Genomic DNA, 15,500 nt, shown 5'->3' on the forward strand with positions numbered 1-15,500 from the left:
AGACAAGATGGCCACCCTGGTCACAAAACAAAGCGATTTTCCTGATCTCAGCCATGCAGTAAAGTAATCAGCTAGTAAACCGTTATGAATGGGATATATGGAGGTCTTGTTCTAGAAAAATAGCACACCTCATAACTGCCAAATTTCCTAAGGTAAAAAATACCATCTGGGATGTCTTGGCCTGCCCTTTTTAGGTAATGGTGCTTCGAATAGTTATTCATTCACAGAAAAATGTGAATGCTGCCTGAAACCTTGATAGTAAAACATCTTAGATTTTTGTTACACAAATTGCACGGGCTGATGGAAATGGTAAATAATTAAGGTACTACCTATAGCTGTGAGTAAGTATATTAAATTAACATTCTTTTAAAACATATGATGGATAACTATAACAAACTGTTGGATTACTGAGCTATGTGCGTGTTTCCCCACTCCTCATGACAACACACTTCTGCTTCGACAATCATCAGCAAATAATATTATCTGTTAAATGGGACAATGCCGTCTTTTAAATGTGTGTATTTTTCAAAAAATTAGGCAAGAGTATCATTTGACAGTAAAAGTGGATGATGTATCTGAATAATTCACCAGTTTATTTTCAGTGATTTGTTATAATGAGCTCATGGAAAATAAAAACTGAAAGGTGCTAATTCCTGTTTGTAGTATACATCTGCATTGACCTATGATGGGGTACTTGTGATGGCTGAAGCTTTCCGCATTCTTCGAAAGCAGAAAATTGACATTTCAAGAAGAGGCAATGCTGGGGACTGTCTCGCAAATCCTGCCGCTCCATGGGCTCAAGGAATTGACATGGAGCGAACACTCAAGCAGGTATTTTTTAATTAATTTGTTTATGTTCAGTTTGACATTTATTTATTCATTTTTTTATTTAGTTGCATACAATCGATTGGCGAGTTAATATTTAACGTTTATTCAATTATATTTTCATAGCTTCAGTAGCTACAGGTTCTTAATTTTTCTCTCCAAATTATTCAGCAGAGCAGTGATGTTATGCAAGTGTTTCTGCAGGGCCTGTTGAAGTATGGGCAGATGGGAGTGTTATACTGGATGGAGGATTGTTGAATGAGCATGTGTGGATGAATTGAGGAATGAATTATACACTAATATATATGGATGGGGTATGAATAAGTGAGCGGTGTAGGGGTCAGTGGATACATTTCTGAGTGAGAATAAGATGTGAAGACTTCCTGTGCATTTATGTTTCTCTCCCTGACCTCCTTAGTAAGAAAGGGGATTTGGAGTGCTCTAGATAAGTGATTCAGGGGATAGCTGTAGTAGTATGACAATTAGAAAGACTAATCAAAGTTCCATCCTAGAAGTTAAGTTCCAATACACACTGATCTCTGAATATTTCAGATATATACCTCTGAATCTAAAATAGGTCTCTCAGAAGATCAATTGCTGGCCATGGAAACCATGACCGATGAAGGCAACCAGGTAAGCCATACCCAGTTATGGTGAGGATTTTAATGATGAGGTGGTGCAATGAGATGTGGTGGCAAACCTTACATGGAAAATAATGGAGTCACTGGAGGTCCCTGTAACTAACCATACAGTTGAAGTTGAGGACACAAACAACATAAGGAATGAGTGCTGTACTCGGCGAAATGCCTGGTATTTGTATTCGATATAGTGCCTATCATCCAATTAGCTACCACAACCTTCAGTGCTGGTGGGCCATCCTTGCAGCAAACAGCAATGTGATGGAAGAATTGTCCCGCTTGGATTAGAAGAAAAAACGATTTGCATATGGCAGGTTTTTGTCTACACTAACGTAGAGGATGAAAACCGGTAGATTGGAATGCATCCCTGAGCGATTGCCAGTGACTGGGTATAATTCAAGTATTCCTTCCATTTCCTTGTTGTTTGTTGGTATGCCATCCTCAGTCATAAACTACTTTATCATCTCACCATCAGATTGTTTAGACTTTTGTATATGGAAGTCATAGAGAGAGTAGAGAATGACTGCAATCCTTTTTTAACAATATATGTACGATCAGCATGATTAGAGATTGCAGAAAATATTACCATTAATATGAAGTCTTCATTGTAACCTAGACAAGAATAAGATTGGGGCAGAGTGGACAAGAAGGAAATGAAAGCCAGGATGAGATCAGCATAGGAATAATTCCTGAAAAAGTAGTTTCTTTAACTCAGTGGGATCTTATCCAATGACCAAAACACTAAACTAATCAAGAAGAGGAAACTGCTTTATGGCCAAACTAAGGTCATTATGAAACCTTTCTGAAACTGGCCATCAAAAGCAACAGCAGTTTTCAACGGCAAGAGAAAGATGAGCCCGCAGAATACATGGAAGCTGGTATGATGAGGAGTATGGAAAAATTGAAAACAATCTTTGTCAGAGCCAATAGGTCACTCATTTAGAAAGCATGTGCCAACCTAATGTTTTTGCTATTGCTTGTTTAGAATTTGCTCAGCATGTGTTTATTTGTTTAATATTCCAGTATTTCTGTTGAATATGCAGGAACAGTAAGTTAAAAAGCAATAATACAAAAGACAAAATGGGCACCGCATGCCAGGGCATATGCTTGCTCATGTCGCATGATGCACTTGCTTGTATTCGTTACAATACATACACATAAGTATCCACACGGTATCCATCTTAGTTATCATCCATGCTTAATTTGAGCCAGTGGTTTCTAGTGCTCGGCACCGGCACTTAATTCTTAGCACCAGTGGTTCTGACAGTCTGTCACATGGTGGCACTGTCTGCCAAATTTGGGTATGAGCAGAATAACAGCTGTATTAATTTAATATTGTTAGAAATTGGGTTTCTGGTTGGCAGAGGTATGCACCCTGACCAAGCAGGAACCACAGTCCTAGTCAGTGTAAGTCAGCTAACACACCCTAAATGAACCTGTGCTCACTCTCTGGAGCTTGGTACAGATCAGTCAGGCTTAGCTTAAGAGGCAATGTGTAAAGTGTTTGTGCAACACTTCAAACAGTAAAACAGTGAAAACACCACACAAAAAGATACCACACCTAGTTTGAACAAAACAAGACCAAAAGGAAAAAAGTTCAATAAGTATAACCAGAGTTATGAATTTATAATGAACATCTTGAAATATAGTGTTTAAAAGCATAACATGTGAACCAGGGCTATCTGGTCACGCTAGACTCGCTCAAATCCAAAAGTTCAGGCCAACTGTGATGGAGCACAGGCCAGATACAGGGATCTGCCCTGGCCCACTGAAACAGTAGCTTAGTTTGCGGTCGGGTTGAGGACAAGATACAAGGAGCACAGGAGGTAATGCGTCGTCTATCCCTCCAGATGTAGGCAATGCGTCGGTTCTGATCATCGCAAGTTAGAGATACGTAGTCATTGAACCCCTAGATGTAGGCGATGCTTCGCTGTCGAGCCACACAAGTCTAGGTTGCGTCCAGAGGTGAAGATGATGCGCCACACAGTCAGCGATGCAATGTTTTCGATGCTTGCGGAGGCGGCAATGTGTCCGCGTCAATGGAGATGTGCCAGTTCCGAGCAGTGCAACAGCATCAATGGGTGGACGTCGCTGAAGCTACACTTTCTGCCCACTTCTAAAGGCCCAGGACTGGATTGGCACCATTTGGCAAGGCAGGACCCACAGATGGCAGAGTCCAGGTGCTATAGCAGGGTTAGTGGAAGTGTTTGATTTCCCTGAGACTCAGAATAGGAGGCAAACAGACAAGCCCTTGGAGTAATTCTGGGTTCAAGTGGTGTACGTCCAATTCTTCTCACCCAGGCAAGGAGGGCAGCAGGTAGCAGGTCAGCAGAGCAGGAGTCCAGCAAAGTAGCAGTCCAGAAGTGTTGATTGTGTCAGAGGTCCAGTACTTATACCCAGTTGGGCCTTTGAAGTGGGGGAGACATCGAATATATTTATTTATTTATTTAAACAGTTTTATATAGTGCTGGCTAGACCCAAGGGTATCAGAGCTCTTTACAGGGGATGTGAGTGGACTCACTAAGCAGTGATACATTAGTACAAAAAAATGGAAAAGCAAAAGATATGAGCAAAATGTACAGAACGATAAATAAAAAGACAAGGAAATCAAACGTAACATTTAGTCCATAAAGTGCGTTGGATATCAGAGCCAGTGTGGATTGTAGAGGGGAGTGGAGAGAGGAATCAGAAAGGGGTGGAGTCAGGGGGCAGAAGGGGGAGGAGGTGGCATGAAGGAGTATGAAGTGAAAATATGAGGGCTGGATAAATGAGGGTGGAGGTAAGTGTGAAGAGGAGAGGAGGGGGTGGCAGTCAGGCAAAAGGCGGTGAGAAACATAACATAATAATGGGCAGGATGCGAGAAAACTGTACGGTGCCAGCATTAAGGACCCCAGTATTTGAGGAGAAGGTCTCGCTTGAGATATTTTTTTAAGCTGAAGTATGAGGGGTTGCAACGTAGATCCTTGGGGAAAGAGTTCCAGATTGTAGGCGCATTACCAGAGAAAGAGCGTGATTGGGTAGATTTTTTGTTAACCAAAGGAGGACCCAGTAAAAGAGCGTTGGTGCTCCTCAATTCTCTAGCGCAGCCCGCTTTGTGAAGTCTTTGTGAGAGATACAGTGGGTTTTGAAGATGTAAGGCTTTATGTGTAATGCATGCGGTCTTGTAGCTGGATCTACCGTCGATGGGAAGCCATTGGAGATCTTTGAGGATGGGGGAGATGTGATCGGACCGCTTGCAATCAGAAATAAACCTGGCTGCGAGGTAAAGGACAGATTTGATAGGGGCTAGGTGTACTTTGGGTGATCCGACGAGCAAGGCGTTGCCATAATCTAATCTGGAGAGAACTAATGATTGGACCACAGATTTAAAGTCATCCACAGGAATGAAGGGTTTGGTTTTCTTCAGGTGATGTAGGGAAAAGAGGGCGCCTTTAGCTGCGTTTTTTATGTGGGGAGAAAGGCTGATATTTCAATGCTAATTCTGAGAGATTTAACTGAGCTCGAGGAGGCCAGGGAGCAGTTGAGAGCTTTGAGGTCGGCGAGCCAGTGTAGAATGGGGAGCTGGTTGTTTTGGGGGGCAAAGGGAATGACTTGAGTTTTTTTAGGATTCAGTTTCAGGTGATTGTGATGGAACCATTGTTGAATCCTAATCAGGGTATCATTTAGGTGCAGAATATCGGCATGAGGTTTGATTTTATAGTAAAGTTGGGTATCATCAGCATAGAGGTGGTAATTGATACCTGCATTCTTTAGAATGAGGGTGAGGGGCTCCATGAAGAGGTTAAATAGAGCAGGAGAGAGAATAGACCCACTGAGGAACACCCAGGGAGGCAGGCATAGGTTTAGAGAGGCAGATGCTGATTTTAATTTGCTGGGTTCTGTGCTGATAGAAGGAGGAAAACCATTCGAGAACAGGACCATTGAAGCCAAATCGATCTTTGAGGATGTTGAGTAAGGTAGGGTGGCTGACAGTATCGAAAACAGCGTAGAGGTCCAGGAGGACGGGAAGGGAAGCCTCTCCCTTGTCGAGGGAGTGACGGATGTCGTCAACAGGGCCGGACTGGGAACAGAAACCGGCCCTGGCAAACTGCTCAGCTGCCCCCCCCCTCTAGTGAGGGGGAGTGCAGCCGAGCAGTTTGCAAGGGCCGGTTTCATCCGATTTTGTTACAGGGGGCCGATATTGCCGACCCCGGTAACAAAACCGGCCCCCCAGGGGCCCGAAACCAGCCCCCACCCTAGCGGCCCACCGGGGAAATGCCCGGTGCCCGCTATGGCAAGTCCGGCCCTGGTCGTCAACAATGTTGGGCATCGCGGTTTCTGTACTACAGCCCTTTTGGAAGCCTGATTGTAATGTATAAAAAAGATTGAATGAGTCGATATGTTTGTCCAGTTGTCGTAGGACGCATTTATCGAGGGCTTTGGAAAGAAGAGGCAGGTTGGAAATCGGGCGCAAATTGTTAAGGTTGTTATGGTCGGCAGTAGCCCTTTTGAGGATGGGAGCGAATTGGCCCAGTTGGAGGGAAACAGGGACACAGCCGGAGGCTAAGGAGGTGTTGATGGGAAGTCCAGTAAGGTGAGATTATATACTTTAAATCTTGGACGAGGTTGGCGGGGAGTGGATCAAAGGTATGAGAGGAGGGTTTAAGTTTAGAGATGATGTTGAGGACTTCTCGTTCAGTAACTGGGCAGAAGTGAAACCAAGATCCATTATTTTTGGGCTGAGGGCAGGCTAGCAGATGTTCCAGGGGGTGGCAGAGAGCGGGAGAAGAACAGAGTCTGGAGGGGGCGAAGTTGAACAGGGTGACTTAGGAGGGGGGGTATGTAGGAGTGAGGAGCCCTGTGGTGGTGGAGAAACCGCAAAAGAAAGATCAATCTTGGAAATTTTATCAGAAAAGAAATTAGCAATTTCTTCACATCTTTTGGTAGTGGCAGTCAATTTGGGTCGGGCCGACGCTGTTTGACTTTTGATAATGTTGAATAGTTCCCTAGGTCTATTCTTAGCTCGGTCGAGTTGGATGCGGAAGAAGGAGGCCCTTACGTTGTGGATATGTTTTTTGTAATTACCCCGAGACGATCTGAGGAAGCCAAGGTTTGGGAGGGAGGGATGTTGTCTCCAAGTGCGTTCTGTTAACCTAAGCGCACGTCTCTCGATGTTGAGATCAGCAATAACCAGGATTTTGAGGGGATGTTTCCTAGAGATTTTGATTTGGCAGGGGCAATTTAGTCAAGGACCTCGGTGATGGATTTGTTGTAGTGTTTAGTAAGATCATTAGCGTTTTGCCTGGGAGGAGGAAGTTGAAGTTTCGGTTTAAGTTTAGTGCTCAGCTCTTCCCCCATCAAGCCAGTTAATGGCCCATTAAGGCCGATCAAGTCACACCTAAGCTCCCATTGTGTGTGGCTGTCTAGATGGAATGCACAAAGCCCAGCTGTCATCCACCTCAAACATGTATTCAGAGATAGGCAGCAGGCACCAAATGGCTAAGTAAGAAAAGGCCAACTTTCGAATAGTGGCATTTTCAGAATTACTATTTTAAAATCTGACTTCACCATAAGTTGTGATTTTAAAATGTGATTCCAGAGGCACAAAACGTGGGGGTCCAACCACTTTCCAATTGGAAATTACACATAAACTGTAATATAGTAATCCCAATGTTATCCTATGGGAGATATAAGCCTTGCAGTAGTGAAAAATTAATTAAAGAGTTTTTCACTGGTAGGACTTCTAAACTTAGAAGTAAATGTCCTATCTTTTAAATACGCTATACCCTGACCTTGGACTGTCCTGTGTGTACCATAATGGTGACTTAAATATATAAAAAAGGAAGGTTTGAGCCTGGCAAGAGGGTTAACTTGCTAGCTCAATGTGACAGTGTAAAACTGCGCACACACATGCTCTGCAGTGGTAGGCCTGAGACATGTATAAAAGGCTACTTAAGTGGGTGGCACAATCGGTGGTGCAGGCCTACTAGTTCAATTTACAGGCCCTGGGCACATGTTGTGAACTTTACTAGGGACTTAGTAAATTAAATATGCAAATTGTGGATAAGCCAATGTTAACATGTTTAAAGCACATGCCCTTTAGCACTAGCAGTGGTAAAGTGCCCAGAGTTCTAAAGGCAGCCAAAATGAATTCAGCAATAATGGGAGGAGGAAGGCAAAAAATTTGGGGGTAACCCTACTGTGAGGGCCATTTCCAACAAATATACATTAACAATTACTAATACCTGCCACCTAAGTCATTTCTATAGCTTTGGAAGCCTTGAATAGTATGAATTGTCACACTTGTAGGAGTGTGATGGTTAGTAGTTGTGTTGGTACTGTATTTGGCAGTGCTGGCAAGGGCAATGAATGGTGCACGCTGCTGCGTCCTCCTGACGAGGGCCCTAGCACTTTGATTTACAAATTAACCTCTGGTTATCATTATATGATGACTGCAGTGGGAAAACATGCATGCGATGCAGGCATGCGTTTGCATCGCAACTCGTGCATGATTTATGTTATGCCATGCAGAAGCCATTGTGTCTTTTTTACTTTGCCATTGACTGATAGTCATATCATTCCAATAAATTAAACATACCACACAATTAAGTTTGGAAGTGGGTTAAATGTCAAGTGAGTCTACTGGTAGCCCTTGGCAACTGTTATGCTCTCAGAAATAAAAAAAAATAGGGCAAAGAATTACAATTGATGTGATGGGGACTGGCAGGGGAGCACTAAGATGAGTAGGTGAGGGATGGTAGAGGGGGAGTTGAATTATATAAAGAGAGCACAGGGGGGTGTGTGCCTTCACAATTAAAAAAATGAACAGCAATAATTTAATGCCAGTGTTTAAAGTAGTCCGCACCCACGAAATGCGATGGGCTGATACCATTGGTGCTGGGCTACCCTGTCAACCAATGACTGAAGCCAGCTGAACCATAGTACCCAGTGGTTGAATGGGGCTATGTAATAGTCCCTTCCTGTATCTGGATGTATGTATGTGTATTTTGCGTGTTGAGTAGTGTTTGTTGTGTGATATCATGAGCTATTGCCAAGAAGATAAAGCTTTCTGTAGGTGAGACATAAAAAGCAGGTACACAAACTTAATGATCCTGCTTTATCAACTGATATAGAAATAACTGTGGCACCCTACAGACAAATAATTTCTCTAAGTTTAAGTTTATCTAATTGGGAGAGGGGTACTTAAAAACCTTTACAGAGGGACAACGTTCAGTTTTACTTAGCACAAGGCTTGTGTGCAAGTAACGCGGTTACAAAATCAGTGACAAAAGTTTAGAAGTAAGGCAATGGCGATGGCAGTAGATGCTTTCAAAATTAGCTGGTTGTCAAGAGAAAAGGGATGGGATCAAGCAGTGAGAGTGGAGGGTAAGGCAGGTCCAGTGTGGGGGGCCAGTCTGACATCAACGTTTATATCTAAAGAAGCTTGTAGGTGACACCAGGTGTCAAGCACCAGTATGCTTAACTCAAATCCATTTTGCCAACTACAGGCAGACATTTTATTTAAGAAACATGAACCATCATTTGGACAATGTGCAGGCATTGAAAGGAAAGTGGTAAAATGGATTTGACCCTGGCATTAATTGAATTGCGTACACAGACCTGTCTTTGCGAAAAAAGGAGCATATATTTGCGTTTTATCATTTTGCACCTAGTTGAGCAGAGGCACTTTACAGAGATGAAGGCCCAATACAGTAGCGGAAAAATATACAGCAAGTGTTTTTATATATCTTGTTTAATGAGTAGAACGAGATTGTCCTAAATCAACCTGCTATTTATGTCCCTGTTTAACATTTTATATATTTTCATGCATGTGTAACTGTGAACTGTGAACAAGCCTCATTGTGTAACCTATTATTAAAAATAATTTTGTACACTGAAGTGCAAATGGGAAAAGTATACTTCATTTATTTTATATTTTAGAATATGCAATCAAATATTTGGAATTATTTCTAGAGTAAAACAATTTGTACATGAGGTATTAACATGATTATTTTAAGCAGTAGTACAAGCTTGTATCCATACTGTAGGTAGTTTAACAGATTGTTTTGTACATGAATGAAATCAAAAAATTAGTAGATTAAGTCCTGAACAGGTCAGTGAATAATGTTCTATTTACGTTGTTTATTAGATAAAGATTTGAAGGAAAGCGTTATTTCATGCAAGCTATATGGGTTGTATGACATTAGAATGCATTACAACTCAAATGCCATTATCAGATATAACCTTTACCAAGCATACCTTTACATCGAATTTCTTTTTAAAAGCATGTCTGTTAAGAGCATTTTCGTGATAAAGGTTTTTTCTGACCCCTTCTCCAGTCCAGTTCCTTTCGCCCCCGTCCTTTTTAAAAAAAAATACACCTCCTATGTACCCCTGCCTGACCCGTGCACCAAACCCTTTTACCAAATGCCCTCCCCCGAACCCTAAATATGAACCCCTGTGCGACTCCCTCCTGCCACAACCCCCTGGCCCCCAGACCTTCTTCAAACTACCCCTACCCTGAACCCTAAAAACAGGCCCCTGAGAGACTCCTTTCCCTTCCACACCCGGCCCTTGCCCAACGTCCCCTCTCCAGCTCTTCTGAGACGCGATGCACTTCGTACAGAGGAACTGGAAGGGTCAGTTTCCTCTAACGATGCTGATAACACACATACATACATTTTCCACAAAAAGCTTTACAATGTAAAGGCATGCATGGTAAAGGCTGTGCATGGTAACGGTGCATGCATTGTAACACATGCGTAGTTACGTTTATGCGTGAAAACAGCTGAGGTGTAGTGGCTGTTTCCCGCTATATGTGTTGTGAAGTAACAACACCTACCCTTTGACTCCCTGTGAGATTACAGGAATGACATCACTTCATCTTTGACCTGATGGCAACCATTGTAACGTTTGTTCAAATAATCATTATTATAAACTCATGGTTATAGGATGTTAATAACTGTGATTCAAATAGGCCTAAGTGAAATTTGTGTAAATTCCTTTATGGAAATTACACAAAATGCACCAAAACGTGCAAAGTTATGAATTATTACGTAAAATGCTGACTTTGACATTTGCAAAACAACAGTTGATGGACAGAATGCAGAACAATGTCATACATTCACCCCAGTACAGAGATCTGGGCCTAAATCCATCTTTTTTTTGCACTCCACACCACCCCAGTTCAGACATGGCCATATGCAAATCAGCCTTGACCCTGTGCCTCATGGGAACAGTCCAGCCCGAACTGCCAAACCATGTCTTTCCTGGACCGGAATCAAGCATCCTAGGACGAGTTTCTGGCTATCAGCCGCATATTTGTTAGCACGAAATGCGTCCTCACGTCCATTTTCTTGAAAGAGAATGCATTTCTTGCTAAAAAGTGCACACAATCTGGTGTGAAGTGAACAACAGCTTGTTCGCATTCGTGCTGTACTCCCCTACATCCTGTATCTTTATCATTGCGGCGGGTGCTGCTTGAAGCAGCAGCCGCCGCAATGAAAAAAATGTATGTTGTGCATTTGCATGCACAAAGCGGCAGGCACCTCGCGGTGCCTGCCGATTTGTGCAGGCAAATGCAGGGGGGTACCATAGGTACCCCCCATGTCCACCCCCCACCCCCCCTTCACCCCTGGGGGCCCGCAACGGGCCCCCAAACACAAATCCGTATGCCTTTACATGGCGGAAATGCCTGATAGACACCGCCAGCCATGTTGAAGCTTTTCCGCCGCGGACGGAAGGCGTCCGCGGCGGAAAAGCTGCGGACTGAAAAACGATCCCCCAGCCATCCTAATCTGGCGGGGGGTCTTTTTCAGTCCGCAGCGGTTTTTCCGCATCCTCCGGGCCGGCGGTGGCTTCCGCCGGCCCGGAGGATGCGGGAAAACCGCAATCGCAATCAGGCCCCATATGTTTAAAACTATGTGAGAACACGGCAGTGTAAATTAAATTTCATGAATCAAAAAGATGTCCCTAACACTGTCCCATTTCCATAAAAACTGAGAATACGTATGCTGGTGATCAATGAAGTTACGGAACACAATGGGAACAAATGTTGCTACAATGTCAAAAATATATAAATCAAAAAATTAACAATAACAAATCATATTTAAAAAAGCACAATTTATTCCAATACATTTGTGTACATAATTACATAAAAACATTCATTAAAAAGATTCAGAAAAACAATTGTCTCATTAAAAAAGATTCGGAAAAACAGTTGTCGGCGCAGCGTTTCGGTATTGTAATAAACACCTTCTTCAGGACAGTTTTTCTAAATAATTTAAAGCATACAATTAAAATCTATAATAAAAGCAATTTAACACAAAAGACATTGAGCATAATATCCACAACAATCATTTGTTTTTTTTGTTCCATATTTTATGAACAATTTCTTGTTTAGTTACTTTGTTAATTCACTATTTTACACGGCCACCAGCTTGAACCACCCATAATTTCTTAATAAGATATTGTTGATCCTCATGGCCAACATCCTTGTAAAACATAATGCTCTATCTATAGTACAGAGAATTAGATATCCAAATAGCAGCACACATTGGCACTGGTCTAACATATGACTACTTGAGCACCATCACCAAATCCTAGGGCCCAGGCCAAACATATTTTATGTAAAAATGTTAGTTTCATGAGTAAGAGAGCTGGATGGGTGAATTTATTTTCAATTTTAGTTGTGAAGATGTTTGAGTATTTAACTGAAAATTTAAGGTTAATTGGAAACTATTTCCTCATCTAACATTTTGCGGCGGACTCTTCCTGGATTGAAGAAGAATGTATGTAGGTGTATTATTATCAAGGCTCCCAGTTCTCCGTTTTTACAGAAAAGTGTGCTTCTTGTGGGTGATTCTCTTCATGCTGTTTTTCGTGATTTCTAGGACAACAGCTGAGGGTTGATATTCCCCTAAATTCCGGTGTATGGTAATATATATTTGCATTATAATGCTCATAGTTACCTGAAGGGGTAGTGTTTTGCTACATTTAGCTGCTTAATTTGCTAAAACGCGACAGGCAGCAAAGTATGAGTGCATGTTTCTCAGTGAAATAAATGTGGAAATATACCATTGTATGACTCCATATAGTCGCAACACACAAAATAAATATGGAGAAATACCAATAAGATGGAGGAAAAAAATATGGATAAATACAGATGGAAATGTAAAAAAAAAATACCATAACGCCGGGAGCTCTAATTATTAATATTTAACAACTTTGAAGTATGCTTGGTAGCCTGCTATACGCCACCAAATATGTCTTACTAACCCAAGTGATAATTGCTACAAGCTTGTTTCAAATGTCATAATGGTTTTTAATGTTTAAATTAAAAAGTAACATGTCAGTCTGGCTCCACCAAGAGAAACCGTATTTGTGCGGAGCAGTTGTGAATGCTGATGCTGTGTTTCAATTTAGGTTCGGATTCAAGGGCTGACAGGAAACGTTCAGTTTGATCACTACGGGCGTAGAGTCAACTACACTATGGATGTCCTTGAACTGAAGAGCACAGGTCCAGTGAGGGTATGGAGTAATTTTATTCAAAATACTTCAACTTATGTTTTAAATGTAAATTACATAGATAACGTGTAGAATGAGTTTTAAGGGGTTGGACCTATGTTGTTTACCTTCAGCCTGGTCTGTTTTGACAATCCCACCATGTCCATAGACACCCACTGTCACTCTAGGTGCACTGGTAATCTTGATTTTGGTGAAAACCGTATTACAAGATGCATGCAAATTTTTATCCAGTGTTTTATCAGAGTTTGGAAGCTCTGAACAAGTTAAAATGTGCAGTTTTACTATGGTATACCTAATTTCTACTCATCAAACTTCTAATGGGAAAAACCTCTGGTGCAATATTACTTTAAGTATTGGGCCACTCGGAATGTAAAGGATTTTTTCCTGAAGTGTAAACAACTTGTTAAAAGAAACTACATATTTGCAGATAGTTTGCGATTGTTTCGGATGCACATACACACTGCACAAATAATATGAATAATTATGGTTATATACAAAAATATAGCTTTTATAATTAATAATATATATAATATATATTTTTTTCTAATGAAGCTTATTAGAGAAAGGATAACCCTACCAACATGTGACAATTAATTTACTCTGTGGAGAAAGATACAAAGATGCTGATTCACAAAACTGTTTACAGGAAGTAGTACTATATGGCACTCTTGTATGGACTTTTGCATGTCTTTGTAAATCAGCCCAGAAACATCCAACTCCATATTATTAAGGGGGCAAAGAGGGCACAGTTCTTTATAACTGTGCTGACTGTACATGGATATTCCCATTTTATATCTTTTGATGCCAATTCACAAAGGCATGTTGAAATACAAAAATGAGTGATACAGCAGTACTCTTTTATGTTGTCTTTCATGTCTTTGTGAATTGGCTCCATAGTCGTGAAAGTTCATGAAAGGTACAAAGAGCATAAAAAATAAGCACAGATTTGAAATAGTTGATAACATTACCCTTCTGTATTGTATATTGTGTTATGTACCAGACTATTCATAAGTGAAGTCTAATTTTCTTGGGGCCATGTCTATGGGTGTGCGGCTCCTCAGTTTGTTGAAACAACAAAGGTTACTTTGAGATTCCCTTTACTGAATGCCGAAGTGCTGATTGAGGCAGGCCTATTCTGCAGACGAAAATAGCATATTTCTCTAAATTTCATTTCTTTACCTTAGGGGAATATACAATGTTGGGCTGATTTCTTGTAAGGTGCCTTAGTTGTTGCAGGTGATAGGTAACCTCAATGGAATTTACATAAATCCAATACAAGAGCAGGATTTTGAATATACCCCAGAAATCAAAATAATGCTCTGCCTTATGAAGGCGTTTTACCCCTTTACCTTAAAGAGAGTGTGTTATTCCTTGTGTAATTGTATCAATGAAGGGGCGCTGCATAGGTCATTTCCATGTCTATCTCCACTGGATTATTCAGCACTTCTGTAGACCAACTAAAAAGGATCAAGGGGCTTTAAGAAATGGGGTTACTGGTTGAGGGGGATGCCCAAATTGCTGGGAGATTCACAGGACCATTTTTACATATGAAAGGTAGGGGGAAGAGAAAACAATAGATTTCTAATGATGAATGTGAAACTGGGTAAACAAATAACAGTGCGACATAATGTGTCAATCTGTGTAGACAGAAATCATACACCAGAATGTCTATATATTAAGACAGATGGCTGTAATGATATGTGTCAAAATTACAATTAAACCCCAGTGGGCAATAGGTCATATATACACAGACTACAGTCCACCTGATATGGTTTCAATTGTCAAGGGGGTATTGAAACCAAAACACTTGCAATCATCCCATGTCATCCCATTTTGATGAGGTAGGGTCAATAGGGCTCACCTATAGTGGGCATTAGAAATTAAGATTAAACTGAATGTGCATGCATGACACCCGAATATCCACAATCTCAGTGAGTACGGGACAGGATAATTAAGCCCCAATGGACCTAAATAAATAAAGTAAAATGGTACATGACAAGTATAACACAGCCTCAATCCGTAACATTGCCTATTGTCAGCCACACAACATGTATACACTCATATACAGTACCCAGAAGAAAATAAATAGAAGAAAAGAAGTGAGAAAGAAATTAAACAGAAAACTCTGTCTCCTCTCATCGGCAGGGGCATAGCTTCGGGGAGGGCGGGGTTGAGGTGTTGCACAATCAGTGCAGCAGGCCTACTAGTGGCATTTAATTTACAGGCGCTGGGTACATGTAGTTCCACTTTTTTAGGGACTTATAAGTAAATTAAATATTCCAATTGGGGGTACAACAATGTCACCACATTTAAACGAGAGACCACAAGCACTTTAGCACTGGTTAGCAGTGGTAAAGTATGCAGAGTCCTAAAAGACAACAAAACGTGTTCAGAAAACAGGAGGGTGAAGGCAAAATGTTTGGGGGTGACCCTGCATAAAGTGCCATGTCGCACAGGAGCCCTAAAGAAAGACAGCTCTCCCTGAGAGGACTATATGTCGAAAATATGAGGGATTCCTAGTGGATGGGTCTG

At 41.5% G+C, this 15,500-nt stretch overlaps 1 protein-coding gene across 6 annotated transcripts in view; it reads left to right on the forward strand.

Moving 5' to 3' along the window:
- The window catches only part of GRIA4 (glutamate ionotropic receptor AMPA type subunit 4), a 933,658-nt gene that overhangs the window by 771,896 nt on the left and 146,262 nt on the right, over nt 1-15,500 (forward strand). For all 6 annotated transcript variants that reach the window (XR_013599810.1, XM_078657023.1, XM_078657022.1 and 3 more), the window contains exons 7-8: nt 664-831; nt 12,867-12,971. Coding sequence is in view for 5 of the 6 variants with exons in the window: in XM_078657023.1 (XP_078513149.1) it covers nt 664-831; nt 12,867-12,971 (273 nt within the window). In the remaining variant the exon portion in view is untranslated. The remainder of the gene's footprint in view (nt 1-663; nt 832-12,866; nt 12,972-15,500) is intronic.

Source organism: Lissotriton helveticus, chromosome 8 (assembly GCF_964261635.1).
Source record: "Lissotriton helveticus chromosome 8, aLisHel1.1, whole genome shotgun sequence".
Classification (NCBI taxonomy): domain Eukaryota; kingdom Metazoa; phylum Chordata; class Amphibia; order Caudata; family Salamandridae; genus Lissotriton; species Lissotriton helveticus.